The sequence below is a fragment of the Cynocephalus volans genome, chromosome 11 (genome assembly GCF_027409185.1).
Source record: "Cynocephalus volans isolate mCynVol1 chromosome 11, mCynVol1.pri, whole genome shotgun sequence".
Lineage (NCBI taxonomy): Eukaryota > Metazoa > Chordata > Mammalia > Dermoptera > Cynocephalidae > Cynocephalus > Cynocephalus volans.
This window is the reverse complement of record NC_084470.1, coordinates 112,934,395-112,961,668: the sequence shown is the minus strand read 5'-3', so window position 1 is coordinate 112,961,668 and position 27,274 is coordinate 112,934,395. Positions and strand designations below refer to the sequence as shown.

Here is a 27,274-nt window from a genome sequence, read left to right as displayed (position 1 = left end):
TGTTATAACATAGGAGAAAATCTAGATGACCTTGGGTATTGCAATGACATTTTAGATACAACACCAGAGGTGCAATGCATGAAAGAAATAATTGATAAACTGGACTTCATTAACATTGAAAACTTTTACTCTGTGAAAGACACTGTCAAGGAAATGAGAAGACCAGCCTCAGACTGCAAGAAAATATTTGCAAAAGATATCTGATAAAGAACTGTTATCTAAAATACACAAAGAGGCTGGCCAGTTAGCCCACTGGGTAGAGTGTAGTGCTGATAACAGCAAGGTCAAGAATTCAGATCCCCCTACCGGCCAGCCAAAATAAATAAATAAATAAATAAATAAGTGAAATATACAAAGAGATCTTAAAACTCAGTAATAAGAAAATGAACAAGCTGATTAATAAAAATGGGCAAATATTCTGAAGAGGTACGTCACCAAAATAGATATACCGATAGAAAAGAATATGAAAAGATGCTCAACATCTTATCTGAGTAGGGATTTGACAATTAAAACAACAGTGAGATCCCAAACACATCTATTACAGTGGCAAAAATCTGAAACACTGACAACTAATGCTGACAAGAATGTGGATCAACACAACTGTCATTCCTGATAGGAATGCAAAATGGTACAGCCATTTTGGAAACAGTTTGATAGTTTCTTACAAAACTAAACATACTCTTACTACATGATTCAGCAATCTCTCCTTGGTATTTACTCAAATGAATTTAAAACTTAAGTCTACACACAGTCCTGCATATGGATGTTGATAGCAGCTTTATTCATGATCACCAAAACTTCGAAGCAACCAAGATGTTCTTCAGTAGGTGAATGTGTAAAAGAAAACATGGTAATCCAGACAGTGGAATATTGTTCAGTAATAATAATTTTTAAAAAAGAGCTATCAAGCCCTGAGACAAGGAGGTATCTTAAATGCATATTAGTAAGTGAAAGATGACAATCTGAGAGGGCTTCATACCTTATGATTCCAACTATGACATTTGGGAAAAGGCAAAACTGTGGAGACAGTAGAAAGATCAGTAGTTACCAGATGTTGGGCGGGATAGAGGATTTTCAGGGCAGTGTAATCATTTTGTATGATACTATAGTAGTAAATACATGTCATTGTACATTTGTCCAAATCTACAGACGGTACAACAGCAAGATTGAACCCTCATGTAAACTATGGACTTTGGGTGATAATGATGTGTCAGTGCAGGTTCATCAATTGCAATACATGTGCTCTCTGGTGCAGGATGTTCACAGTGGTGGAGGTTGTGCATGTCTGGGGGTAGCGGGCATATGGGAACTTCGTACTTTCTGCTAAATTTTGTTGTGAACCTAAAACCGTTCTAAAAAATAAAGTCTATTTAAAAGGAGTAAAATCAATACAGTAACTACCATGTTTGGTGAAAACATGTGGTGGGTGCCTTCAGCAGTGCCATCATCCAAAATTGTAATACTGTAGTTGTTAAAATTTTAAGATTAGGGCCAGAGTTTTAGGATTATGTACTACAGTATCTATATACCATGCACTATTCTAAACTCTCTGTGTAAATTATTTAATGCTGTCAAACTTTTTGCAGAAAACAAACCTGAACTTAGAGAGGTTAAGTATTTTGTCTTGAGACACACAGGCACTGTGTTGCAGAGTATGGTTTGAACCCAGGTCTGTCTCTTTCCAAAACCAGAGTTTTTTATCATTATTCAGAATAGAATTTTTGTAACGATATAACACTTATGTCCCTCATCAACTTATTGTTTCAGTGTTATTATTCCTTAAATTTCCCTTAAAAATGGACTTTTATTAATATAAGGCAATATGTGAATAATAACATTTTTTAAATTACAGCAGTCAAAGCCCCAGAGTGACTAACAGGGTTTAGATGTAATTAATTGAATGGCTGAGTCAGAGTCCCATTTGTTTCTTACTAACCAGTATGTATTATGTGTTTTATAAACACCTTGATGCTTTCAAACTGTTCCATTTTAAAGGCAAAGTATTTAGATTGTGTTATATTTATTGATTGAAAAATTAGAAATTGAAGTACACATCATTACTATTTTTAATATATGAGCTTCAGAAATTTATGTAATACAGTTGGGAAGCACTATTCTAAATTATTTTCTTTAATGGTTTCGTACTATTCTACTGTATACCATAATTTATTTAATTAGCTCCCTATTGTTTTGCTCTTTAGGTTGTTTTTGTATTTTGCCTGTGATGAATATTTTTAGAGATGAATCATCTTCTACTATGATTTCTCTAGTATACTTTTTCAGAGTTTAGAAAGGATCAAATAGTATGTATGTGTTTTAACCTCTCCAGAAGTATTGTACTGATTTATACTCCTGATAGTAGTATATGAGAGATTTACATTCTCACATCCTTACCAACAACATCTGTTAATTACTGGATGATGTATGATGGTAGCCCAAAAGATCATAATGGCTATGCCATATAGCCTAGGTGAGTAGTAGGCTATACCATCTACATTTGTGCGACTGCACCCTGTGATGTTTTCATAATGAGGAAATCACCTAACGACTCATTTCTCAGAACGTATCCCCTTTGTTAAGGGACATATGATTGTATATTGTTGATGGGAATGTAGCTTACCATGGGTTTTATATATAGAATCAGAATAGTCTTTGGTTGTAATTAATAATGTCATCTTTAAGGAAAATCTAATATACTTATTTTGAAAATAAGAACAACCATGTGTTTGAGAGACATAAATTTTAGTTATATTTCTTAGTATTCAATGCTTTGATATTTTATTTTCTCCCTCTTATTTCAATGTACGTCTTATTTATAACTGAATATATATGTGTATACACACACAATGCATTCTATACTTGCAAAACACTTGATATATATTAATGTTAATATATTGGATTTGTAGGCTGTCTTTGTTCCAAAGAACTCAATTTCTTTTATATTTAAAGTATGATTCCCTAACATATCTTTAAGGGTAGGGTCATATAGGTAATTCTATGGTAGGACAATCTAAGTAATTTTGAAGTAAAGAGACTAGTTTCATTTTACCTCTTATGGCTTGGGGTATATAATTCCTGTTTTAGTCCGTTTTGTGTTGCTATAACAGAAATACCTGAGACTGGGTAATTTATAAAGAAGAGAGGTTTATTTGGCTTATGATTCTGGGACAGCTGCATCTGGCAAGGGCCTCAGACTGCTTCTACTCATGGCGGAAAGTGGCAGGCAGCCAGCGGGTACAAGCGGATCACATGGCGAGAGGAAGCAAGAGAGAGAGATAAGGTGCCAGGGTCTTTTTAAGCAATGAGCTCTCTCGGGAACTAATAGAGCGAGAACTCACTCATTAATCTCCCCTCCCCCAGGGAGAGCATTAATCCATTCATGAGGGATCTGCCCCCATGACTCAATCAGTTTCCAGCACTTCCACATTGGAAATCAGATTTCCACGAGTTTTGGAGGGGACAACACATCCAAACTACATCAATCCCAGAATTAGAAAGGACTTTAAGGTCATCTGACCCAGTGCATTACAGGTCTTGTGATCTACCTTCAGTGCCCCATTAAATGGCTATTCAGCTTCAGGGCATCTGATTTATTAATTTAACAAACATCTTTTAAATGTTTCCATGTGTCAGGTGCTGGGAATATTATGCCATATCAGACATGGTTCTTCTCTTTAGTCTTGCTGGAAAAATATAGGTAAATACATAAATTCTAAAGCAGCATGAAAGAGGCTAGAAAGAAGCAGGAATAAAGACAGAGATACTTAATGTCACAAATTCAGTCCTTCCATTTTACACAGTTGAAACTCTTAGAAAGTTCTTTTTTCTCTTGACCTAAATACTGCTTTGTTAGCTCTAAATACTGTCCCATTACAATGACCATCTTTCAGATATTTCAAGATAGTTACATTGTCTTTCTGAGTGGTATTGTCTTTATGTTTCTTTTAAATTTCATCTAGCTTAAAATTTGCCTAAGTTTCAGTCTACAGAAATATCTTTAGACTTCCTTCTACAAATTTTTGTTTTTTTTCTTGGGGTTAATAAATTGCCTCATTATTTTTTTCCATTTGCTTAATTTTTCTGTGTATCTATCAGTATTTATTCCCAAACCGTCTGATAGAACTTCAAAATATCTCTCATATACAAGCACCTCAGATAATCCATCAGATCTGTGGCTTTTCAGAGCTTCCTTTTCTGTATTCCTTCATTGTTTTGCTCAAGTCTGGATTGGTTGGTTCTACTGGCTTGCTACATACAAGAGTACTTTAAAAAGTTCATGGCAAGATTTGCATTATCTTTTAATTCTATTTTTCCGTGAACTTTTTGAAGTACCCTCATAGCTCTCCTCTTCACACTCCCACATCTTGTTATTCTGGGAATTCTCTTCACCAGTCTTCTTTTTTACTTCCCAGTTCCTGATCGGTTGCATATGACCTTTTTTCTTTTTCCCTCTTTCTCTCTGTAGGCCTGTAGGGTTTTCTCTTTGTCCCTGGTGTTCTAAAATTTTACAGTGATATGTTTTGGTGTGGGGCTTTTATTCATTTGTTGAGCTGGGCATTTGGGTAACCCAGATGTTTTGTTGGGAGATCTCTAAATGTCAGTGTCTGTCTGTCTTATCTCTTGTGCCAATTGGTTTCCTTAGAAGAGAACCTTACAGTCTCCTACCTAGGGAGTTAGTATATGACCAGCAGCATTCTGGGAGCCCAGTGGTGGAAAGGGGATTGATGTCCTCATCATTTGGTGTGCAGGTTTTCACATAATGCCCCTGTTTTCAGTACCACTCCTCAGTCTCACCCTCAGCTGTTTGTAGTACCTGTCTCATTCCACATCTTCCGAAGAAGAACTTTTTGTCTTCTGCCAGGTTGGGAAAGGGCAGCTGCCTGGCTGGCTGTGCAGTGCCATGGAGCGTGTGGAATTTTTTCAAGTCCTCCTGTTTTCAGGAGATACCCGTTACCTCTCATTTCTGGGGTTCTGCAGCAAGGACTAGCTTGCTTTTTGTTGTTTTTTTCCACCTAGAGACACTTAGCATTTGTTTTCTATCTTCTAAAGTTTTGCCAACATGTTTCATCTCCTCTCTTGTTTTCTTTGTAGTCATTGTATGTCTTTTAACATTTCTTTTCTGTTAGTGAATGGGGTTTCTAGAGGGCATAGTGATCCATATTTAAGAAAATGTTAATTTAACATATTATGTAGCCCTCCTGGCTTCATGCTGTCCATAATTTTGATCAACATATCTTTGTTGACCTTGTACAAGTTGTTATTAAATTTGTCTTTTTTAATGAAATAGGGCTGAGTCCTATAGGTGATATACAGGTAGAATAATTATTTCAGGTTTACCCAGTACCCTCTGGGTACTGCCAGTTATATCCAGCCCATTTATCCATCTGTGTTTCAGATTAAAATTCAGACATCCTGAATTATTTGTAAGTTTAAAGTTTATATCCATTTTTAAATCCCCCTTTAAAAATGTACTCTTGTTTGTTCCCTTTCTCTATTGATTCTCAACTTGGTTTTTTCCCTTTTGGATGAATGAAGACTATCACAGCTTACTCTCTTGGAGCCCTGTGGAACTTGTAGGTATACAAATGCATTGAACTTCCAATAAGCCTATACCTATACAAACTGATGAACTTCCAATAAGCCTATACCTATACAAATGCGTTGAACTTCCAATAAGCCTATACCTATACAAATGCGATGAACTTGTAGGTGTACAGATGTGTCATGTTTCACACATGATGTACCCTCCATGTGGAATGCCTTCTTTTCCTTTTCTTCCTCACTTAATTTATTTTTTCTTAATTGTCTTCTCTTGGAAGCCTCCCTTGCTTTCCTCTACTGTCTGATTTAAATATCTTTTGCTTATTTTCTCTTACCACCTTGAACTTATCTGTAATACCATTCATCCATAGTATTCAGTAATTTTTGATGTTATTTTCTGTGCCTCTTCCAATGAGCTTTCAGATTCCTCTAATGGCCAAGCATACTTACTGAATAATTTTGAAGGGAACAAAAACAGACAATTTGTGAGTTTGAGATTTCAAACCATGTCACTCTACACCTCAAAATAATCTACACCTGCAGTGTCAGAGCAAGAGAGTATTATGAACTGAAAACCGTCAAAACATCCCTACTTTTCCCATTTTCACCTTCTCTCACAGAATACACCTGTAGATTATTGGCAGGGTACTTTTTTGCAGTAAGTGAAATTGTCAATTTGCGAATGAATGTTGTGTCTTTGTATTTCACGTGTGCTTTAAAGTGTTTTGGAATTTTTCAGAACATGAACACACTGTGTTCTTATACTAAATAAAATTTCTAGGTCATATTAAAATACTGTTAAATTTAATCAATACCAGAAGTTCAGCTCCATCTGCTACAAAAGTGCAAACTCATTAAAAACATTTTAAAATAATAGCATTTAAAGCTTCCTTGCCCTCAAGGCATTTTCTTCTGAATTGGAATTAGGCTACCTTTGACATCAGCAACTTAGTTGGATATGTATTGATTGACTTCAGAATGTTGTCTCTGTGTCCATTATCATTATGAGAGAACATTTATTTACTGTTTAACTGCATACTGTACCGATTCTGAACACTGTATTAAAGAGAACTATGTAGATATGTTGCCGCTTTTTAGAGACTTACTTCAGTTTTCAGGGCCTGTAAGCTGACTCAAGTATATTTATAGAGCATATCTAGCAGCAGAATGAAAATATTAAACCAGGGTATGAATGGACAGTCAAGTAGTTTATATCAGCAGTAGAGTATTAGGTTTTTTCTAGCAAAAACAAATAAGGACCTACAGCTAAATACAATAAACTGTACATTTCATTGAATTAATTTTCATCTAAATTTAAGTGTCAAGTCATCATCCCAAGTGAACTTCAGAATTCAAACCAGAGAAATAAATGGATTCGTTGTGGAATTGAATGGCATGAGCTGAATTTAGGCCTATAAACCCAGAACTTTAGAGTTTTAACCTCTCTTTAGCATAATCTCTTTATGGCCTTGGGCAAGTTCTTCACAAAAGCAGAAAACAGACAATCCAAATGAGAATGATAAAGGTATAGAGATCTAGCTTTTAAAGCATTTGAATCTGAGAAGAACCTCCTAAGTGGTTGTTTTTCTTCTCTCTTTAACAATTCTGTTTTAAACCCAGTTTTTCTGTCTTTTATATTCTGCCTTCTGCTATATTTATATCCAGTTTCCTTACAAAGAAACACCATGTCCTTTGGAAGCAGGTTTTATGAAGTGATAGATGCATAGGCCTAGGGCTTGAAAAATTATCCAAAGTAAAACTCTACTTTCATATATATAAAAGGCATTTCTAGAATAGGTTTATTGTTCACTAAATTATTAACTTCACATCCTAATATGAGACATCATTGAGAAATGGTTCATATTCATTGACATTTGGCTCATATGAATATAAGAGATTTTATATTCATGTTTGTGTTTGCAATAATTACTTCCTGGATTGTTTACTGGAGCATAACCTGTATTGCTCTAGTGCAGGACTAGATTTACTTATTTGCCTAAAGATATTATATTAGTCTGTTCCTGTTGCTTAGAATACTTGAAACTGGGTAATTTATAAAGAAATGAAATTTATTTCTTACAGTTTTGGAGGCTGGGAAGTCCCAGGTCCAGAGGGCACATCTGGTGAGGGCCTTCTTCTCAGTGGAGACTCTCTACAGAGTCCCTGGCGCAAGGTATCACATGGCAAGAGCTGAGCAAGAGGGCTTTTCCACATGCTTTCTTCCTCTCCTTCTAAAACCCCCGATCTACTCCATGATAATCCATTAAACCATTAACCCATTAATTTATGACGGATTAACCTGCTCATGAGGGCACAGTCTTCATGATTCAGACACCTCTTGAAGGCTCCATCTTTCAAATACCATATTGAGGATTAAGCTCCCACATAAGCTTTGGAGAGGACAAACATTCAGACCATGGCACATGTGTAATCCAGGGTTTTGGCCAAGTAACTTTTAGATGGGACTTTTAGTGGAGAAGCATTTTTTTTAAAAGACTTTATTTTTTAGAGCAGTTTTAGGTTCACAGCAAAACTGAGGGAAAGTACAGAGATTTCTCAGATACCTCCTACCTCTACACAGGCACAGCCTCCCCCATGTCAACATCCCTCACTAGAGTGGTACATTTGTAACAATTGATGAATCTATATTAACACATCATTATCACCCAAAGTCCATAGTTAACATTTAGAGTTCATTCTTGGTGTTGTATATTATATGGGTTTGGACATGTGTTGGGAAAATGGAATGGTTTGGTCAGGGCCCTCACCTTGGGTCCAGTTGGGTGTGGTTCAGCATCCTTTGTAAGCAAATTCTGTGTGTGTGTTGTTAGTGTGCATGTGTGCCAATGTATCTTTTTAGTTTTGTTGCTATTCTTGTGTTCTTGAGAGAGAGAGAGAGAGTGAGTGTGTTTGGTGAAGCAGGTGGGTGGGCGTCAGCCTCGGGTGTCCGCCCAGCATGGCCATGCTTTTCCAAACATATGGCTCCAAGGACCTTTTGGCTGGTTACCTAGCTCATAGACCTGCGTGAAGGGGTCTGGTGACCCAGCCTGGTGTGTCTGGGGTCTGGTGACCCAGCCTGGTGTATGAAGGGTTTGTGACCCAGTCTGTGAACGGGCTTGAGGGGTCTGGGAGCTCCAGACCCAGCCCTAGCTCAACAATCGGCCCAGTTGGTGCGGATTATCAGCAGGTAAAAGAGCCCAACAACTAGCATGGTCGCCTAACTGTACAACTGGCGTCACGAACAGGATTAAGAGCTAGACAGTTGGCACTGTGAGCAGGATTCTAGGCCTTAGCCTAGCCAGACAACATGTACCCACCATTATAGTATTATACAGACTATTTTTACTGCCCTAAGAAATCTCTGTGCTTTACCTATTTATTCCCACCCCTCAGCATCTGGTAACCACTGATCTCTTTACTGTCTCTATAGTTTTGCCTTTTCCAGAATGTCATATAGTTGGAATCATACACTATGTAGCATTTTCAGATTTACTTCATTCATTTAGTAATATGCATTTAAGCTTCCTCCGTGTCTTTTCATGGCTTGATAGCTCATTTCTTTTCGGCACTCAATGGTATTCTGTTATCTGGATGTATCATAGTTTATTAATCCATTCACCTACTGAAGGACATCTTGGGTGCATCCAAGTTTTGGCTGTTATGAAGAAAGCTGCTATAAACAGCCACATATGCAGGGTTTTTTGTGGACACATGTTTTCAGCTCCTTTGGGTAGACATCAAGGAGTGCAACTGCTGAATCACATATGGTGAGAGTATGTTTAGTTTTGTAAGAAAAAGAAACTGCCAGACTATTCCAAAGTGGCACACCATTTTCCATTACCAGCAATGAATGAGAGTTCCTTTTGTTCCATATCCTCTCCAGCATTTGGTGTTGTCTGTGTTCTGGATTTGGCTATTCTGATATGTATGTAGTGGTATTTCATTGTTTTAATTTACACTTCCCTCATGATGGTTTCATACACTGTATTTCCTCTTTGGTGAGGTGTCTTTTTGGCCCATTTTTTAACCACATTTTTTGTTGTTGTTGAATTTTAAGTGTTCTTTGTATATCTTGAAAAACAGTCCTTTATCAGATGTATCTTTTATAAATGTTTTCTCCCAAGCAGTGGCTTATTTTCTCATTCTCTTGACATTGTCTTTTACAGGGCAGAAGTTTTTAATGAAATCCATCTTATCAATGGTTTCTTTCATTGGGTGGGTTGTGCCTTTGATGTTGTAACTAAAAATTCATCACCATGCTTAAGGTCATCTAGGTTTTCTCCTGTGTTATCTTCTGGTAGTTTCATAGTTTTTTTTTTTTTTTTTTTTTAAACACTTAGGTCTATAATCCATTTTGAGTTAACTTTTGTTAAGGATGTAAGGTCTGTGTCTAAATTAATTTTTGCATGCAGTTGTCCAGTTGTTCCAGCACTGTCTGTTGAAAAGACTGTCTTTGCTCCTTTGGCAAACATCAGTTGAGTATATTTATGTGGGTCTCATTCTGGGCTCTCTAATCTGTTCCATTGATATATTGGTTTATTCTTTAGCCAATATCTCACTGTATTGATTACTGTAGCTTTGTAGAATCAGTCCTCTGACTTTGTTCTCCTTCAGCATTGTGTTGGCAATTCTGGGTCTTTTATATTTCCATATAAACTTAGAATCAGTTTGTTGATATACACTGGAGAAACATTTTTAAAATTCTCTTTATCATTTCTGATGCTGATATTAGTCTGTCAAAGAAAAACTTTGCCAGCCATGTTTCACTGCCCCTTGGAGCAATGAAACAATGTAGGAATGCTAGTTTTTGAATTTTGAATAAATTGTATTTGCAAATCTGTTTTAGCACTACCAAAATATGCTTATTTTATTTTTCTAATGTTATGATTCATAATGTATTCATAACATATCTTAGAATATAAAGTTATTCTGGTAGTACTTGCTCTACTTTTTAGCAATTATCACAGTGACAAACTGTGATCCTTTAAAAGTTAGTATGATTACTATTCAAGTTACTAAGTATTCAGAGGTATAAATTGAGTTCATGTGGGCATGTGGGGCATACACACACAATACAGTATAGTGTTATGTTATAGAAATCATAGATAGTTGTACTCACATGTTATGGTTGTATTAATTCCTTTTGGTGGCTAGCCTGTATGGGGATCTGAACCTGAGACCTTGGTGTTACAAGGTTGTGCTCTAACGAACTAAGCTGACTGTCCAGCTTGTTAATTAAGTTTAAATAGAAGGCAGGACAAATGGGCTTTATGAGGACAGTTATTAGGGTTCATGAATGCTTACTAATGCTAGTTTTAAATTTATAACTAATTCTCTGGAAATTTTGAAGACTTTATTTATTTATTTATTTTTAAATTTTATTTTGTCGGTATACATTGTGGCTGATTATTGCTCCCCATCACCAAAACCTCCCTCCCTTCTCCCTCCCCCCCTCCCCCCCAACAATGTCCTTTCTGTTTGCTTGTCGTATCAACTTCAAATAATTGTAGTTGTTATATCTTCTTCCCCCCCCGTTTGTGTGTGTGTGTGTGTGTGTGTGTGTGTGTGTGTGTGTGAATTTATATATTAATTTTTAGCTCCCACCAATAAGTGAGAACATGTGGTATTTCTCTTTCTGTGCCTGACTTGTTTCACTTAATATAATTCTCTCAAGGTAGATTAGAATTCATGCAAACTAAATGCATTTGTTGCCATTTTAAAAAAATGATGCTTTTTGTATAATTTTCTAGAAAGTAATTTTTATATTGATTTTCTTCTGCCTACATTTGTAATACTTTTTAAAGAAGCAGAAAGCAAAGATGAAGCACAAGAAAATTTCATGTTTGTGAATTTCTTTTTTAACAAATATATGCCAGTTATGCAATATTATAATTGAATATAGCTAGGTTCTTGAGATACTCTGTTTTTAAAAGACACCGAAATATTTTGTTTATATATGAGGTATTGTGGTAAATGTGATCATTACCTTAAATAAGTGACATTATTTAGTAGTCAGACATCAGTTTTTTTAATTGATATTTTGGGGATTTTGTTAAAACTGTCTCAAAGTAAATTTTCCTTGGGTAAGTTTGGACTGTGGGTGTGATAGTATCCAGAAAAACAAGCCTTTCACAACAAAGTGCCCTATTTTTGTGACTGCATAAGAAATATATACCTTTATTATTATTCATAGATAGACTGAATAAATACCTTAAATTTTATATTTCATTTTATCATATCCTTCTTTTGAATAAAATTATAAGTGGTTTTATATATAACAAGACTTTTTAAAAGAAAAATCATCATATATGACTTAGGTATATTCCATTAGAAGTAGTGTTTCTCTTTTCTTTTTGTTCAGCCATTGAAGTCCCCTGTGACCTTGGGTACTTAGTCCATGGGGTGACTGATGTTCACAGTGCTGTGTGTTTTTTGATAGCTTGCCTGTTGCTTGCCTCTGGGTTTGTCATCCCCCTTATGCTGACTTAGGCAGTATTTCTTCAGTTTCTTATCTTGGAGCTTTGATGCATATGTTCTGAAGGTGGCCACAGTGACTTTGGGTAGCAGCAGATGGTAAACCTTCAGGCTGCCACCAGCTCTACTGGTGTTAAGTTGGAAAGTTAACGTTTGATGAAGAATCAGTAGTGCATATGAAAGAGCTTTCACTGCTGAAATATCTTTTAATTAAAAATTAGCATACTAAAACCTTTGCAAATGCCTGGGCATTTAAAGAAATCTAAAATTAGTTGTTTTCTTATAGATAAAGTAGTTATTTACTACCTTAGCTTTATGTTACTTGCTCTCCCTAACCTGGTTCTTTTTCTTTTGTTTCTACCTCAATTTGTCTGTAATGAAAACAGGTAACTAGAAAACTGAAGAAGGGGATATTTTGAGGAGCCATAGGTGTTTGGATAAACATTTAAAGTACACTTTGAGTTATAGTATTTTGGATTTTAAGAACTAAAAAGATATGTGGAATTTGAGTACTACCTTCATACACTCCTGGTAGATTTGGTATGTTGTCTTCTACCTTTGAAGTATTTCTGGATTAAGTAGAAGCCTGAACAACTCATCCTGCCTCAAAGAGGTATTTCACTTTGTTCTAAATTAGTTGGTGAATCTTGACTTTGCCCTCTATCCACAAAGCAATATCCTTTTTGGAGTGTTTGTTCACTTACTTCATGATAGTGTGCTATATTAGAAGTTCTAGAACAAATAAAGCAGTTGTAAGGCTCCAAAGGATTTTTTTGGTTCTCCTTAAATCCTAGGGGTACCTTTTATGCTTTTCTCGACTGAAAATAGACCCTTAAGAATGGTAGGTAAGAATATTCTTTAGACTAGAGTTATAAGTATCCATGCCAAATTTTACTCTTCATACTTAAATTCTTATCAGTGAAACAACTTTTGTGAAACAAAGAACAGATTGGTTTCATGGCATAACATGAGAGAAGTGTCTTTACACAGTCTGTTCATGCTGATGCTCTTGATGCTACAACTTGTGATGGACTAAAGCTGTAGTTGCAGCATCTTTTGCTTTTGGGGTTGCTGGGCAATGGTACAGGGAACATTGCTAGTCTTCTGATGCCAAAGACAAAGTTAGACCTCAGTGGGGAGAATTGTTGGTGTTAAAGGTCACCTAGCACTATTCCTTGTTTTTTGGTTAGTTGAATTTTTATATGAGGTGCCTCTTGAGAATAAGGTATGAAAATAAGAACAGTAGAAACACATTTTGAATATTGTAAGAATACAAAATGGAGTGGGTTTTTAGCAGAAAATATAAGTAATATTTGATTATTACCGTATGGTATTAAGAAAGCAAAGTTTCAGTGCTTTAGGCTTATTGTTCAAAACGATTTCTACAGAAGGATAACATTATCAGCTCTTGTAATGTTTACAAGATGAGTTTAGTTAAAAACTCATATAATACAAGTCAAGTGTGGACTAAGTGTAGTATAGTAAGTTCAATCTTATTCATCTGAAACTATGTTGAGAAAAACTGTTTTATTTTCAAAATTGGCTTCTTTACTTTGTTGTATTTTCTCTGACTTCTTTACTATGTTGATCCCATTCCTTCTGATATGCTTATTTGTGTGTGAATTCCCAGCAGTATAACTTGCAAAATTGAAGTCACATTCAGATTACATCCAGCAAACACAAACACTACTACGACACCACTAAAGGACAGGCTGTTTGTCCAATATGTCCAATATCCCTATAGGCTTTTCTTAAACATTCTTTTAACTTTTATTAATTGTTCTGGAGTCCTGTGAAGTAACTGGCACCAAAGCAGAGACAAATATTCCTTCAAATTACTCAGGTAATATTTCTTTTTAAAGGAATTGGAGCTGAAGTTACTTTCAGAGACTTTCAGACTTCCAATGTCAGCATTTAAATTAAATATCTAAAAAGATTTAAGAGTAACACTTAATCTCCACTGAAGGGAACTCTCCACGCATCCTCATCACGATCATAGTGTCTTTGCAGTAGCATATCTTTTTTCTTTTCTCCAGATTTATTCTTCTTCATATGTTTAAAAAAATAATCACTTGATCATTTTGGTCTACTCTCCCCTCCCTCCTCCTCTATGCCCCAACTTTGCAGAGGTAGTGCCTGGTTGAATATAAGGCCTTTTTTATTTTAGTTAACAAAAAAATTCCTTATTTGCCCAAACCTATAATCAATTGGAGCTTTTCCTGCTACTGTTGTTAAAGAAGAGTGGGCAGGTTTTGTTGTGCTGGTGGAATTGAAAAACAGATGAGGCTAGTCCTTAAGGAATAAGTTGTCTGCTTTTTTTTGCAGTTAGGAGCAGTGATTCTATATATTAGTATGGGCAAAGATGGAGTAATCTCTTCTGTTAGACCATATGCTAATGTAGTGCTGATAAATAAGTGTGAAAAATGAAAGGGAGAAATACATTAATTGTATTCTTTCATTAAGGTATGCTATCAAAGGTAATTATTTGATGACAGTTTTAGTTATATTACTTGTTTTTATCATGAAATAAAAGATAGTTTTAGGAGCCTTTTATTGGAAAGACAATTGTATCAGATTAGTACAAATTAGATTTTTGTCTTTATAAAGGTGAGCAAACCCATGAGCAGTTTTTAAATTGATGTGTTCTAGTCTACAAATGAACAAATTCTGTTTGAGGGTTAAAGAAGCTATTATTTTGTCCTTTATGCTGACAGCTTCATTACAGATTGGCCTACTGTTGGCATTAAAAAAAGTGTTTGGCTCCTTATGATCTTTGTGCATGCGACTACAATATTAATGCAGTGCCATAGCACTGTTCATTAAGAAATGACTTTAAATGAGGTTGAAGCGTGTAAATTTGGAAAGATACAGATGTTAAATGCAGTCGTTTCTCTTTGTGTACAGCCGTATGGCTATAATTTCCAAGTGGCTAAAGCTCTTGTTAGCAGGAGTGCTGGTGTGTTAAGAATGGCTCTATAAATAACTTTAAGAACTGAAGTTGAAGGTGCTTCTTTTAAAGACTATTGTTAACTAAACATTATTGCCAAACAGATGGAAAGCATTCACCAGCCTGATGTTTTTAGGTCTAATTATATTATCACCAGCCTTGTACGGCTCAGTTGAAGAGGTGTATCCAGAGGCCAATTTATAATCATTTAGCCAACACCTGTTTGGGAGAAATTGACAGTCAAAGGGCACATTTAAAAAAAATCACATATGTTCTTGTGTTTATTGCCTCAATGTGAATGTTGTCTAGTTGCAAACAAACTTGGTAGAAGAAAGTAAATGTAAACAAAGCAGCATTTCCCAGCTTTGTTTATCTATCTTAATTTGGCCTTTTTATCTGATCTGCTTCATGCTCTGTGGCTTATAGTGAGACCAGCAAGGAGATATAGCTCCTGATTTTCAGTCAATTAAGAGGCTTCTGGTAGGAAAAAGAAGTTCTTTCCTTTGACTGTACAGCTTCATACCTTTTACCTAGTGAGATGTTTTCTATTTTATATAGATGTATCTCTTAAAAAAAAAAAAATATATATATATCTTATTGAAGCAGGATTTGCCTTCTGGTGAGTGATGTAAAAGTCACAACCTGATATAAAAACAAATGAGACTTAAGAAACACTAAATGTCTGCACAGATTGAGCAGATGTTTATTGAGCCATACTTTGTAAAATAAAAATCCAAACCTTTGTTTGAACTGATGATCCCACTAAACTCTTTCATTTTAGAGTTTTCCTTCTTCTGACGTACTTCACCATTGAAAGGTTTGTAAGTGTCACCTCCATTTTCTTATCACCCATTATTAACTCAGGGCAGTCTGGCTTCTGTCCTCAGTAGTTCACTGCATACTGTAGTACTGAAAGTTACCAAGGATTTCTGAACTCCCTTAGCCAGTGATCATTTCTCGGTTCTCATTCTTCATGGCTTTTCTTTGTTGTTTGACACAGATGATTATTCTCATCTTAAGTGTTCTCTTTCTCTGACGTCTGAACCACTGCATTTTACTAGTTTTCTTTGTACTTTTCTCACTATACTTTCGGTTATTGTTGTCGTATCCACCCATAATATTCAACTATGTATAATTTTCAAAATACAGACATAAATAGTATAGCTTAGCAGTTAAAGAGGAGGAAATGTCGAGCAAGACTGCCTGCCTTTAAATTTCATCTCTACCATTTCTTAACTTTGTGAGGACGGGCAAGTTAACAGTTTAATGTTTGTTTCCTCGTTTGTAAAATTGGTTTAAAAAAAAGATATCTCGACCTCTTCGGATTATTGAGAGCATTGCATTTACTTCATTAAAGTCCAGCACAGTGCCTCGTATAAAGGAAGCATTCCAGTGGGGTCCATTCTCATGTCTTCAGCGTTTATCTTTATGGGGAATGCTCAAATATTAATCTTTAATCCTGACTTATTTTCTAAGCTCCATTCCCATATCACCATCTACCTTCCAAACGTTTAGACTTGAACTCACATTTCCTATGTGAGAACAATGTAATAGAAGAAATACAGTGTAGGATTGAACTCTATGCATCCTTGCTCCTCAAAGTTGCCTGCGTTCCCTCTCAGGCTTGCTATGAACTCCTAGAGGTCTCTCTCCAGTTCTTACATGTGGATTTCTATATCTCAGAGCATCAACCATGCGTTCCTCTCATACTTTGAATCTTTCTGATTTCCCCTTCTGCCACATCATTTCTGTGCTTTCCATTTTTTCTGGTAGGAGGCATTCTCTGCTTTTCAGGATTCATGTGATTTGATGGAGCCCACCCAAATAATCCAGGGTAAATTCCTGTTTTAAGGTCTATACTGTAATTACATTTATAAAGTTCTTTTTGCTAGTAATGTAACATATTTACAGATTCTGGAGATTAGGGTATGAATCTTTAGGGGCCTATGACATGCCCATAAAGAACTTGAAATCTGGTTAGGAGATAGGCAAGTGTACGAATAAAACCAAATTGAAGGGTTAGAGATGCTATAACAGAAGTTAGTACTCTCTATATAATGGTAGAATAAAGGAATAAAATAATGTTACTAAGAGAGAGAGTGACATTTGAGCTGAATATGGAAAGATGAACACGATAAGTGGCTGGGGGGTTATTTCAGGGAGAAGAAGCAATAATAGTGATAGCAATAACAACAACTGACTGTACACTTTTATGATTAACTCACTGAAATCCTCATGAATGGTAGATACTGTCATCATCTACCATTATAACTACTACATATAAAGCTGTAATGTCATATTTGGAATAGGAATGGTAAAATTATCTCACTGGGTTATTGAAAGGATTAACATTGATTACACATGACTAAAGCATAGCACGTAGTAAGTACTTAAAACATGGTAGATGAAAGAGAGTAGGGGGTGGAGGCAAACTTGATGGACATGGTCACTGCTTCTGAAGGTGGGAGGTGGGAGAGTTCAGAATGACTTAGGGAGCTCTTTGGTTTAAGAGCTTGAATGGAGGGTGGTGGTGTTTAGGGCTACAGGAGGGGGCATAGGGATTTTTTTTGTGTTCTTTTGTTTTTGATGAGTCCAGGGCTTTGGAAAGAGGAAAGGATGAGTTCAGGATGTACTTGTGGGAATAGTGTATTGAAATTAAGGGAAATTTAAATAGTATAAATCAAACACCCAGAAGAGAGGTCAAAGATAAAGTTGTCACTATTTCTTCAAATTCATCATGTCTAAAATAGAATTTACCATCTTCTCAAACTGGTTTTTCATCTTAACTTCCCTGCTTCTTCTCACCATTCTCTTATTTTCTTAAGCTTAACATCTATTTATTATTATTCTTTTTTTCATCCTTGACTCCTGTCTCTCCTCACCCAGTGCTGGGCTGGTAAATGTTTGACAGCCAGCTCTCTGGAGGGGAAGAAGCCTCAATTGCAGTGTTTGCTGATGTCTGTGGTGCACATACTACCGCCATGGCCAGTTCCAGGCTATGGCTTTTATGCTACAACAGCAGAGTTAAAAAGCTGCAGCAGAGACCCCATGGGCCCACAAAGCCTAAAATGTTTACTATCTGGCCCTTTATAGAAATGTGTGCCATCCTTTGCTATACAGTATCCTCAAAGTAATAAAATATTAAAATGGGAGGATAATTCCCTACCTCTATTCACTCCTTCTATCCATCAGGATGGGGGTTGGGTGGGTTGTGTAGTTCAAGGGGCCAATATATGAGATCATGAAAGGTTTTGAGGTCCTTTTATAGACTTGGGTTTTTTCTTTCAGTGACACGAGAGTAGTGATATGATCTAACTTATGTTTTAAAAAGAAAACTGTGGCTCCTATGTTGAGAAGAGCTCATAGGGCAGCAAAGATGGAAGCAGGAAGATCAGTTGGGAGGCCACTGTTATAAGCTAGGTAAGAGCTGGTCTGTGCTTGGATCAGTGTAATAGCTGTGGAAGTGGCAAGGTGAGTTCAGATTCTGGATACGTTTTGAGGATAGAGCTGACAGGATTTGCCAATGGTAAAAAGAGGAGTTAAGAATAAGTCCAGGGTGGAGAAGCAGTACCAAAAGGACTGAGGCAGCTAGAGCCTGAGTTACTGAGATCACATTATAGCAAGCCTCTACATTAGAGGCTTTAGGAAGAAAATCGAGACTTCAGCCTTTTTTCTTTTAAGCCACTTCTTCTTAACCCATGAGAAAAAATTATATGTCCCAAGAAAAAAAATTCTTTGTCTAAAATAGTATTTTCTTTACTTTTAAGAAATACATTTTACATATCAGCCAGCCACAAAAAAACAACGAAAAAAAAGACATTTTGGAATAAATCTAGGAAGCACAGTAATGTTTCTGAAATACGGCATTCTTAGAACAGGAAACCATAATAAAACCATTTTGGATAAGATGATTTTGATCCTGTGATTTGGTGACTTAAAAAAAAAATCTATTCAAAAATGAACAATTTGGGGGGAGTCAATTCCAACTCCTCCCCAAAACCTTAAAAGTTTAGTTTCCAAAAGTTGAGTTAATGTTTTATTGTACTGTGAATACATTATTACTCATGTCTTTTGTGTAGGTTTTACTTGTAATGGACACAAGGACAGACCAGACATTCATTTTAAAGGTAAGTAGAATTTGAATGTTTAATGAATTTAAAAATTTATTTTCAAATAATGCTTTTGAAAGAAAAGATATTTAGTATTTTTTCCTAGGCATTTGAATGTTCTTTTATGTATGTGGTGGGTCTGTATTTATTTCTCTTTGTGTCCTTCCGTCACAGTTGATAAATACCGTATAGTATACATTTAAATACTGTACAGTATATATTTTAAAAGAGTTTTGTGTTATAGAATATGGAGGAAATAATCTAGATAAATTGAAGAATCATTTTATGATGTTTAAATGTGTAGTGTGTAGTTTAAATACATCTCAAATACATTTTGTATAGTTTGTGAATACCACATCCAATCTCACCTTTGATTATGACTGCAGATCTTATGAGCTGAAATTTTGCTTTAAAGTCTTTGTTACATACAGGTATTTGGGAAAGTGTTATCTATATCTCTGCCCCCCCCCTTTTAAACTAAGTTCAATTTTGATTCTATATACTGTATAACTCAATTTATAACTAAATGAGTAAGGAGAGAAAAAAACCATCAACTTTTTAAATTTTAAAATTGTATTTATAAATAAATTGTGATAGTACATGTTATATAAATATCCTAACTTAAGCATTTCCACGGCATCCAGGAGGTGAATTGATTAATTTTATATTTCTTTTTCTGATAATTTTTCTTTTGCTGATAAGGCACAGCAGTAGGTCACACTGACACATACTGAAACACATTTCTTTTTATGAATATACTTTATCACTGACATTTCCCCAGTTTTTAAAACCAGGGTTTGACACCAGAAAATACACACACCTTATTCCTTTCAATGTGACTTAATAATCTTTGTACTTTTTTGGAATAGAATTTAAAAATTGCCTGTTTAATCTAAGAATACCTTTTGTGTCTGAGGAATTGGAATTGATCTCACAACATCTACTGCTTGAAAGATATATATAAGTAAAATAAAATTTAAGAAAAGGTCATAGGGAAATAACTGTGTGTCATCCTGATGACTCAGTTTGAGAGCATCTCTAATAAAAACACTGACCCACATAATTGATTTTAATGGCAGCTTTGTGGCATCTTCCGTTCTCTGGCCTCACGCCAGATGCCATCAGCAGAGCCTCTAGGGACGGAGGGGCATAGAACAGCAGATGAGTGGTTTCTCTGAAGCCCAGAGTAACTTGGATAGATTAGTTTGGTTGATAAACACAGAGCACAGCAGGCTCCAAAGGCAACTGAGGATACAACTGACCTTTTTGTTCTCTGTCAGGGTCTAAGGAAAAGCAGTGAATACAGCAGGAACAGAAAGACCATCATCCCCCGCTGTGTGCCCAACATGGTGTGTCTGCACAAGTACATCATCTCTGAGGAGTCGGTGTTTCTTGTGCTGCAGCATGCAGAAGGTTGGTTTGTATTTTAGATTGCTTATGGAGTGAAGAATGTCACCTACTTAGCTTTCAGTTTCTCTAATGTCCTTCTTACTACTGTCATTTCATGAGCAGATAAAATATATGAAACAGATGTAAGAAACTGTTTCCTTATTTCTTTGCTCTACCTCCCTACTTTGAGTTGTGAGGGAAAATGAACTCCCAGATGAACAGCAGGTTTCATTTGAACTATATTACCATTCTTAGATATATTTAACTACTTACTTTCTCATAGAATTTATCTAATATAATGAGAACTTTAATGTGAACACGTGGTAAGAGAGCTAGGTTTTATTTTAGGGATTTTATTTTGTTCTCTGCTAAAAAGATACATTTATGTTAGATGACTAAAATGAAAAGCATCCCCTGAAGAATTCATTAATTACCTCCTCCTTTATTTTAGAAGACAAGGGTGTTTGCTTAACATTTGACATTATGTTGTTATTCTGATTCGAGTTTTTATGAATACAGCCATTGGCATCACATGTGGGTGCAAAGCAGAGGCACAATGCTGTGCCTTCAAATTGTTTGTGAAGTTTCAGCTCTTAGTTGAGGGAACAGGTGGCAAAAATATTATGTTTTGATTTGCTTTGCCCTTTAACACCTGAATTTAAATAAATAGTCTTTCATTTAGGATGTCTGAATCCAACATATAAATTCACTTAATAAATATTGCCTTTTGGCTTTTGAGAGATGTTCTTAAAAATAGTAAAAAAAAATTATTTTCCATATTTTATGAAGGCATTATTATTTTTATATTACTTAGAATAAAGAACTGTTGTGCTGTACTAATAGGCGTAACATTTGAATTTAATACATTTTTCCAGGAAAAGGAGTCATTGCTATCTGGAATGAGGTCTTTTATGATAACTAATGCAAGATTTTTGATGGGGGCAATAAACTATTAATATTGTTTATTATGAGGTACAGCACAAGATAACTACAGATGGAGGGAAGACCTCCATATGCATTATTTAATAGAAAATTCAGAAGGGGCTCCATGGTCTCTCAGGTATTAAGAGAGTTAATTGCTTGTGTGAATTGGATAACTAATTCACCTTTGTTCAGACATTATAGACAGCTTTTATCCGAGGATACCAGTGCATTACAGACATTATTGAATTAGAGGTCATGTCATCTGATAGCGAAATACAGCCACCTCTGGTGTGGAACAAAATAACTTGCGTAGTAATAATCCATAATAATTTAGAACAAGGTCAGTAGGATGAATGTAATTATAGTCAATATTCTATTACCCAGTGTGGATTATTCATGTTGGAGATTATCTGTGGCAAATTTTCTATCCTAGTTTACCTCTGTTATTTGTAACGTTGTCTTCCTCCTCTTTTTCCTTCTCCAAATCATACTTGTTTTTCTTCTGCCATCTTCTCACCTCCCCTTATACGTCTTGAATCTAATATTTCAATGGATTTTACTTTAATGCTATAGAAAATTTTTATAGTCTGTCTTAAAGTCATAGACATATAACTTTTAAATTGTCCACTGTTTTTGGTCATCTTTACCAAGTCTCTTTTCCTTTACTGTTGACCACACCTGCCTTTGAATGGTCACATGACCATAGAATTTGTCCTATATTATTTAAACTTAGGGCAGGATCTTTTTGACTGTTCATTTTAGGTATCTGTTGTTTAATTTCATGAAGGTTTTATAACACAAAGTAAGTTATAGTACAAACAGGGACTCTGGATTCATTTAATGTTCAACAGTTTTATTGAGCATGTACTGTGTAGTAGACTCTTTTTAGGTGAACAAGACAGGAAAAGAGCCTACCCTTTTAAAACCTAAATTCTAGGTCCGGCCCGTGGCTCACTTGGGAGAGTGTGGTGCTGATAACACCAGGGCCACTGGTTCGGATTCCTGTATAGGGATGGCCGGTTAGCTCACTTGGGAGAGCGTTGTGCTGACAACACCAAGTCAAGGGTTAAGATCCCCTTACCGGCCATCTTTAAAAAAAAAAAAACAAAACTTAAATTCTTGTGGTGGAAAGTCAAACAGAAAAATGAAAAGCAAGAGAATATTGGATACTAATAGAGTCTATACTGATCTTTAACACAGGGAGATCTAATAGAGAACACCTGGAGGACTACTTTAGATTGGGTAGTCAAGGGAGCTCTCTCTGAGTAAGTGACATTTAAGAGGAGTTATGAATGGCAAAAGAAACAACCATTTAAATGTAAGATACAGGGATCAATGTAAAAACAAACTTGGAAGGTCTGATGAACAAGAAAGGAGACCATTTGGTCAGAATGTAGTAGGTGAGGACAACAGGGATATATAAGGCTACTGGAGAAAGAGGCAGGGGACTTGTACAGCAGCGTAAGGATTTTGGCTTTTATTCAGATGCATCGGGAAACCACTGGACATCTTAAGGAATGACAGGGGTCCGATTTACATTTTAAAAAGCTCACTCTGGCTGTTATATGGGGAATGAGTTGTAGAAAGGCAAGAATAGAAACAGTGAAAAGGTCAATACAGTCATCCAGGCAGGAAATGATGATGGCATGACCTTCTGGGGTACTAGTGGAGATGTTTTCAGAGTAGATCAATGGGACCTGCCCTGGATTTGAGATTAGGAAGAGAAGATTCTACAGTAATTTCTCAGTTGGCTTGAGCAGTGAAGTGAACTGGGTGATGAGCAGTGTGTCTTTTACACATCAGTGGTACTTTCTCTGGCACCTCCATGAATGAGGAGGTTGTGCATACATCATAATAAAGCCTTTTTCATATGTGTGAATAGTTATTACTGATAAAGTAAACCTGGAAGAATTATTTTTTCCATAATATGAATGCTTGAGTATTTGTGATTTGTGGCTTTAGCTTCCCACTGCTTACAGAACTATTTATGATTTATGTGAGTCTCTTTGATTCATTTTCTTTGGATTTTTAATTCATTCAGTTAGAAATTTATTGAGTACTTACTGGGACACAGGCATAGTTCTAATATGGCAATGAACAAAACAGAAGACTTTGCGCACATGGAGCTTATATTTCATTTTAGAGATGGAACAGACAATAAGCAAGTACATAAGTGAATATATGTCAGATGGAGGTAAATGCTATGGAGAATTTTATTTATTTTTTTGCCAATGGGGCCTTTTTTTTTAATTAAAAAATTTTTTTATTATTAGCATATTCATTCTTACAAATCATGATATTTCTTTACCCTTTGCCTGACCTATCACTTCCCCCCCCTTCCCTCCATCTCTAGTGTCCTTAGGTTTGTTCTCTCCTTCTGAAGTTCAATGTATTGTTGTGGTTCTTTCTTCTTTTTTTCCTTCATTGCTTCCTTCTTCCCTCCTTCCCTCCCCTGCCCCCCACCTTCCTTCCTAGCAGCTAGTTATGAGTGAGAACATGTGGTATTTTTTTTGTCTGGCTTATTTCATTAACATAATTTCCTCTAGACTCATCCATGTTGCTGCAAATGGCAGAATTTTATTCTTTTTTTATGACTGTGTATTATTCCATTGTGTATATATACCACATTTTCTTTATCCAGTCATCCGTTGATGGACACTTAGGTTGGTTCCATATTTTGGCTACTGTAAATAGAGCTGCAGTGAACATGGGAGTGCACATATCCCTTCAACATGATGATTTTCATTCCTTTGGCTATATACCAAGTAGTGGGCTTGCTGGTTCATATGGTAGCTCTATATGTAGTTGTTTGAGAAACCTCCATACTGTTTTCCATAATGGTTATGCTAATTTACAGCCCCACCAACAGTGTAGAAGAGTTCCTTCCCCTTTCCCTGCATCCTTGCCAGCATTTGTTATTCTTGGTCTTTTTAATAATGACCAGTCTAACTGGGGTGAGATGGTATCTCAATGTGGTTTTGATTTGCATTTCTCTGATGACTAGTGATGCTGAGCATTTTTTCATGTACCTGTTGGCCATTTGTATGTCTTCCTTTGAAAAGTGTCTATTCATCTCCTTTGCCCATTTTTTAATTGGATTATTTGTTTTTTTACTGTATAGTTGTTTGAGTTCTTTTGTATATTCTGGATATTAATCTCTTGTTGGATGTATAGTTTGCAAATATTTTCTCCCATTCTGTAGGTTGTCTTTCTGCTCTGTTGATTATTTCCTTTGCTGTGCAGGATCTTCTTAGTTTGATATAATCCCATTTATTTATTTTTTCTTTTGTTGCTTGTACTTTTGGGGTCTTATTCATAAACTCTTTGCCCAGTCCTATTACCTGCAGTGTTTCTCCTATATTTTCCTTTAGTAATTTTATGGTTTCATGTCTTGTATTTAAGTGTTTAATCCATTTTGAGTTGATTTTGGGATATGGTGAGAGGTACAGTCCAGTTTCATTTTTCTGCATATGGATATTCAATATTGCCAGCACTGTTTATTGAAGAGGCAGTCTTTCCCTCAATGTATGTTCTTATTGCCTGTGTCAAAGATCAGTTGGCTGGCAGTATGTGGGTTGATTCCCAGGTTTTCTGTTCTGTTACAATGATCTGAGTGTCTGTTTTTGTGCCAGTCCCACACTGTTTTGGTTACAATAGCTTTGTAATATAATTTGAAGTTGGGTAGTATTATGCCTCTATCTTTTTCTTTTTTTTCTTAGGATTGCTTTGGCTATTTGGGGTCTTTTGTTGTTCCATATGAATGTTTGGATTGCTTTTTCTATTTCTGTGAAGGACCTAATTGGTATTTTGATGGGTATAGCATTGAATCTGTAGATTGCTTTGGGTAGAATGGACATTTTCATGATGTTAATTCTTCCCATCTGAGAGCATGGTATGTCTTTCCACCTTTTTGTGTCCTCTTTAATTTCTTTCAGTAGTGTTTTGTAGTTCTCATTGTAGAGATCTTTCACCTCCTTTGTTAAATTGATACCTAGATATTTTATTTTTTTTGGCAACTATTGTAAGCTGGCTTAATTTCTTGATTTCATTTTCTGCTAGTTTATTATTGGAGTGTAAAAATGCTATTGATTGTTGGGTGTTTTTGTATCCCGCAACATTACTGAAATTGTTAATCAACTGTGAGAGTTTTTTGGTAGAGTCCATAGGTTTTTCTATATATAAGATCATGTAGTCAGCAAACAAGGACAGTTTGACTTCATCCTTTCCAACCTGGACGCCCTTTCTTTTTTTCTCTTGCTCTGGCTAGACCTTCCAATACTATATTAAGTAAGAGTGGTGAGAGTGGGCATCCTTGTTTTCTTCCTGTCCTTAAAGGAAAGACCTTCAGTTTTTCCCCATTCAGAATGATACTGGCAGTGGGCTTGTCATAAATGGCTTTTATTGTGTTGAGATAATGTCCTTCTATACCTAATTTTCTGAGAATCTCAATCAGGAAGGGATGTTGAATTTTGTTGAATGCCTTTTCTGCATCAATTTTAATAATCATATGGTTTTGTCCTAGGTTTTGTTGATGTGGTGTATCACATTTATTGACTTGCCTATGTTGAACCAACCTTGCCTTCCTGGGATGAATCCCACTTGATCATGGTGTATAATTTTTTTGATGTTGCTGTAGTCTGATTGCTAGTATTTTGCTGAGGATTTTTGCATCTGTGTTCATCAAGGATATTGGCCTGTAGTTTACTTTTTTTGTTGTGTCTTTATCTGGTTTTGGTATCAGGGTGATGCTAGCCTCATAGAATGGAGAATGGCTACTGTTTCAATTTTTTGGAATAGTTTGAAGAGAAGTGGTATTAATTCTTCTATAAATGTTTGATAAAATTCAGCTGTAAAGCCATCTGGTCCTGGGCTTTTCTTTGTTGGAAGATTTCTGATTATTGCTTCAATCTCATTGCTTGTTATTGGTCTGTTCAGGTTATCTGTTTCTTCTTGGTTCGGTCTTGGTAGTTTGCATGTGTCCTGAAACTTATCCATTTCTTCCAGGTTTTCATATTGTTGGTGTAAAACTGTAATAATCTCTAGTGATTCTTTGTATTTCTGTGTTTCAGTTGTAATGTCTTCCTTTTCATTTCTGATTTTTGTTATTTGGGTCTTTTCTCTCCTTTTTTTTGTTAACCTAGCTAATGGTTTGTCTATTTTATTTATCTTCTCAAAAAATCAACCTTTTGTTTCATTTATCTTTTGTATTGTTTTTTGGGGTCTCTATTTCATTTAGTTCTGCCCTGATCTTGATTATTTCTTTCTGTCTTTTACTTTTGGGATTGGATTGCTGGTTGTATTTCTAGTTCTTTGAGGCATAGTGTTAGGTCATTTATTTGAATTCTTTCCATTCTTTTGATGTAAGCATTTATTGCAATAAACTTCCCTCTTACTACTGCTTTTGCAGTATCCCAGATGTTTTGGTATGATGTTTCTTTATCTTCATTCATTTCAAGAAATTTTTTGATTTTCTGTTTAATTTCATCTTAGACCCATAGGTTGTTCAGGAGTCTGTTGTTCAGTTTCCATGCACTTGAGTAGTTACCAGAATTTTGCTTGTTACTGATATCCAGTTTTAATCCATTGTGTTCTGAAAAGGTACTTGGGATGATTTCAGTTTTTTAAAATTTGCTAAGACTTGATTTCTGACCTAGTATGTGGTCTATCCTGGAGTATGTTCCATATGCTGAGGAGAACAATGTATATTTTCTAGTCATTGGATGAAATGTTCTGTAGATGTCTGCCAGGTCCAGGTGGTCTAAGGCATAGTTCAAACCCTGTGTTTCTTTGTTGGTTTGTTGCCTGAAAGATCTGTCTAATGCTGAGAGAGGGGTGTTCAGGTCATGCACTGTTATCGTATTTGGGTCTCTCTCTTCCTTTAGGTCTAAAA

At 35.7% G+C, this 27,274-nt stretch overlaps 1 protein-coding gene across 3 annotated transcripts in view; it reads left to right on the top strand.

Annotated features, from left to right (window-relative positions):
* The window catches only part of RPS6KC1 (ribosomal protein S6 kinase C1), a 207,038-nt gene that overhangs the window by 143,035 nt on the left and 36,729 nt on the right, over positions 1 to 27,274 (top strand). For all 3 annotated transcript variants that reach the window (XM_063114826.1, XM_063114827.1, XM_063114824.1), the window contains 2 exons: positions 19,042 to 19,089; positions 20,352 to 20,484. In XM_063114826.1, coding sequence (XP_062970896.1) covers positions 19,042 to 19,089; positions 20,352 to 20,484 — 181 coding nt within the window. The remainder of the gene's footprint in view (positions 1 to 19,041; positions 19,090 to 20,351; positions 20,485 to 27,274) is intronic.